The 3,592-nt window shown below is 36.9% G+C and overlaps 1 protein-coding gene across 1 annotated transcript; it reads right to left on the minus strand.

Moving 5' to 3' along the window:
• Positions 1-375: 375 nt before the first annotated feature.
• Positions 376-2,823, minus strand: LOC113356070 (protein NRT1/ PTR FAMILY 5.10-like). The gene is made up of 3 exons (XM_026599079.1): positions 2,323-2,823; positions 1,704-2,239; positions 376-1,483 (listed from the first exon to the last, which is right to left on the minus strand). The coding sequence occupies exons 1-3, from the start codon at positions 2,722-2,724 to the stop codon at positions 649-651; spliced, it is 1,773 nt and encodes a 590-aa protein (XP_026454864.1). The 5' UTR covers positions 2,725-2,823; the 3' UTR covers positions 376-648.
• Positions 2,824-3,592: the final 769 nt, after the last annotated feature.

Here is a 3,592-nt window from a genome sequence, read left to right on the forward strand (position 1 = left end):
ACAAAATGGAAATAGATACTATAACATGAAGAACACAAAACTTGTCATGTAAGACAAAGGAAGAAACATTCTAGGGAGGGAGAAAACAAAAAACAGAGTTTGAAGCTAAGAGTTGTAGAGCCAGGAATGAGAGACAAAAAGAAATATCCTTGTTATGGATCTTGTTGGAGGCAGCACGATCCTTCTTTTTGGACCAAAATATGGTTGACATGTAATGTGTGCATCAACATAGTACTCTTAAGTTACGACATTTTTCACACCATGTCTCCATAATCACATATCTTAAGATTTTCAATTGCATAAATGGAGGTTAGTTTGAACTTTGTTGGGCACGTTGCCTCATTCAGATAAAGTCTATAACTTAGGAAAAACAGATTTTTATGATAGAAAGATTATTAGATATTGATAAAAATCATAAATTTTCATACACAGTAATTTCAACTAAATATACAGAATCTTTAAGACCGACGGTGATAAAATCACTAGGTGATGATATCAGTGATGGTGACCTGAGTTCGAAACTCGCCGGTATCAGATTCTTTATGGATCAAATTTCGAAAAAAAAATAATACTTAAAGCCCAGTATGGCAATGACACATTTAGATATGGTGTTGCGCCAACCATTCAGTCTCCTTTTCTCACATCGGTTCACATGAAAGTTGCTGCTCTTTTGTAGAGATAAAGCTTTGAAATATACATGTAAACAACTAAGTTTAACGCGCTAAGTCCAGCTAGGAACCAATAAAAATAATCGAGATGAGCTCGATTTAGATTATCAGGAAACCAGGTGCCTTGACTGCTCCCACGAGAGAATTTGTCAATACCATAGATGAGAAAGCTACTAAGAAAGTTCCCTATGCCAAAAATGCTCAAGTACAAGGAAAGGCCCATACTTCTCAAGTCGTCTGGCACTTGATCGTAAAAGAATTCTTGCAAGCCAATCATGGCGAAAACTTCAGCTATACCAAGCAGAATATATTGAGGAACCAACCACGCGAAACTCATAGGAATTATTTCATTCGGCTTGTCTGTTAATCCGAAATCAACAACAGTTTGGAGTCTCTTCCTTTCAACTAAAGCGGCTAGAACCATTGCCAATGTAGATAGAAATATGCCGCAACCAATTCTCTGGAGCATTGTTATGCCATTTTCTTTTTGGGTTAAAACTCGAGTTAAAGGAACAAAATATCGGTCATAAAGTGGAATGAAAATAATGATTGATAAAGACATGACGCTTAAAAGGGCTGCAGGTGGTATCTGGATGCCATGTCCTATTTTTCTGTTCACGGTGCTTGCCTGCTTTGTGAAGAAAGTTGAGCATTGAGCAGATACCATTGCATATACTAAACATATAATCCATATAGGAACCAAGCGTAGAACTATTTTCGCATCTTCAACCTGCTCAACACTACATGACGTGCCATGTTGGTTTGAACCTAGTTGATCCGAGTTTGGTATTTCGATCAATGCCTTGTCCAGAAACCTATATAACATTAAAAAGTTTTCTTAGTTTGCCGAGGATTCTACTGTAAGCCATTTGAAATACGCTGTATGAAAAGAGTATCGCATCATATCATAAACAATACACGTAAAGTACCTGTCTTGGGCAAGGAAATGGCATTTTTCAACAGGTAAAGAAGCATCATTCAGTAAGAAGTCGAAGACTTCTTATTAAGGACTGCATAAATATCAAAATTACTTACTTGAACTGGTCAGCGCCAACACGAGTGCTTTCCTCCACTTCGGTACTAGGGGAAGTAGCTCTCCAATTCCTTGCAGATGCAACGTATACTCTGGCTATTCTTAAAATGGGGTTTTCTTTGTTATCATCTGTGCTAAACCGGTAAGTTTTCATTCCGCGTACAAAAACTAAGAGCCCAAGGAGCATACAGATGCAAGGAATGGCGAAACCGAGAACCCAGCTTATGTTATCTTGAATGTAGGTCAAGACCAGATGAGAAATGCTACTACCAACACATAATCCAAAATACCACCAATTGAAGAATGAGCTTTTTGATGATCTCTCTTCCGGATTACGTTCATCAAATTGATCGGCACCAAAAGCTTCTGCGCACGGCTTAAATCCAGCCTTGGCAATTGCAATTAGGTACAATGATAAAAAGAAAAACAGGATTAAATAAGGAGGAGGAGAAGCAGAAGAGGTTCCATTCACTGCGTCGTCTTTGGTGGGGCTGATGAGAGAATTTAGAACTGCTGATAGAGTTAGAAATCCTAGTCCCTAAACAAATCATAAATATATTGTTAGCAAAAAATTAGACAAACTTGAAATCCTAGTAAATTCAGAAGAGATAGAAAATTTACCAGTACATAGATTACAGAAGAGTAGAAGATGGTACGATACCGACCAAGATAAGAATCTGCAACAAAGGCTCCAACAAGTGGAAGCATCCATACCATACCACACCAAGCGTTGATATTAGCTACAGCTGCAACAGTGGACATGCCTAAAGGACCAGTTAAATAACTGATGAGATTTGAAGCTACTCCATAGTAAGCTATAGTCTCTCCAAATTCAGCTCCAATTATGGGAAAAGCTGATTTCCAACCACCAATTTTTGATCCGAAACTCAGTACTTTGGCTCCTCTGTAATCAACTACACCTTCGATTGTATCAGAGTCATTATAGGTCAGATAGTTACTACTTGAAGTGATATTCATCAAAGGTTCATTCTCATCATCATTTCCTGCGAATGATACTGCCATCCTTCTCTCTCTAGCTATGGAAATGTAAATTTGTGATGTTTGTTGAGAGTTGGGATAGCCAATGATCAATCCTTTTATAAACAAGTAACCTTGTTGAATTTGTATTTAAAATTGTTTAATTATAACCCCACCCCAACTTTCTTTAAGCACACAAAGAAAAACCTAAGAAATTACTCCAGCTAGACGTTCATGGTTAAGTATAACAATTTGTAGTCGTGAAGTTACAACATACACGCTTAGGAGATAAATCCGGAAAAGGCGGGAATATTTTTTAAATTATACTGTATACTAGTAATGTTTAATGTTTAGGAGCTTGATTTCCTTTTTCAAAAAAATAAGATTAAATTGGAAATAGATACTAACGGGGGAATCAGTTTACTTGAGGGTGTACCAAATTTCATATAAGTTAGAGTATCTGTTGGTAAAGGATTGGTACACCCCCTAAAGAACTGGTACCCCTGTTAGCAGTAGTGGTGTGATTTTCTAAATGCTCTTCAAATGTGATAGTCCCGTTTTACATTGGGTATTTGACTCTTTGTCTTCATTTAGTCATCACTTGATAGAAAGCATGACAGTTTGATATTGATGTAATTAGATGCAAACACGTCGTATGACCTCAATGCTCAATTACCACTGCTCATTAAAAGTAGATGTAATATGAGGACATGCTCAATCATATTCGCCAATCCGATCACAAAAGAATAGAATATAGAAAGATAAGAAGGTTTCCTGCAAACGAGTTTTGCATCATGAAAATGAATTTTGTCTATTTGTCGGTGTTGTCGTAGAATTTTCAGCAAAGATATCATACTCATTGGTCAAAAAGGAACTATATAACGCGATCTTTCACTAAGAACGAAATTTTTGA

This window comes from Papaver somniferum, chromosome 3, assembly GCF_003573695.1.
Source record: "Papaver somniferum cultivar HN1 chromosome 3, ASM357369v1, whole genome shotgun sequence".
Taxonomy (NCBI): domain Eukaryota; kingdom Viridiplantae; phylum Streptophyta; class Magnoliopsida; order Ranunculales; family Papaveraceae; genus Papaver; species Papaver somniferum.

Excerpts from the sequence above, each read along its gene's own strand:
- LOC113356070 (XM_026599079.1), bottom strand. The coding sequence starts at position 2,724 with ATGGCAGTATCATTCGCAGGAAATGATGATGAGAATGAACCTTTGATG. Across the intron at positions 2,240-2,322 it reads CTTCTGTAATCTATGTACTG|GGACTAGGATTTCTAACTCT; the intron begins GTAAATTTTCTA and ends TGATTTGTTTAG. Across the intron at positions 1,484-1,703 it reads GTTGGCGCTGACCAGTTCAA|GTTTCTGGACAAGGCATTGA; the intron begins GTAAGTAATTTT and ends AATGTTATATAG.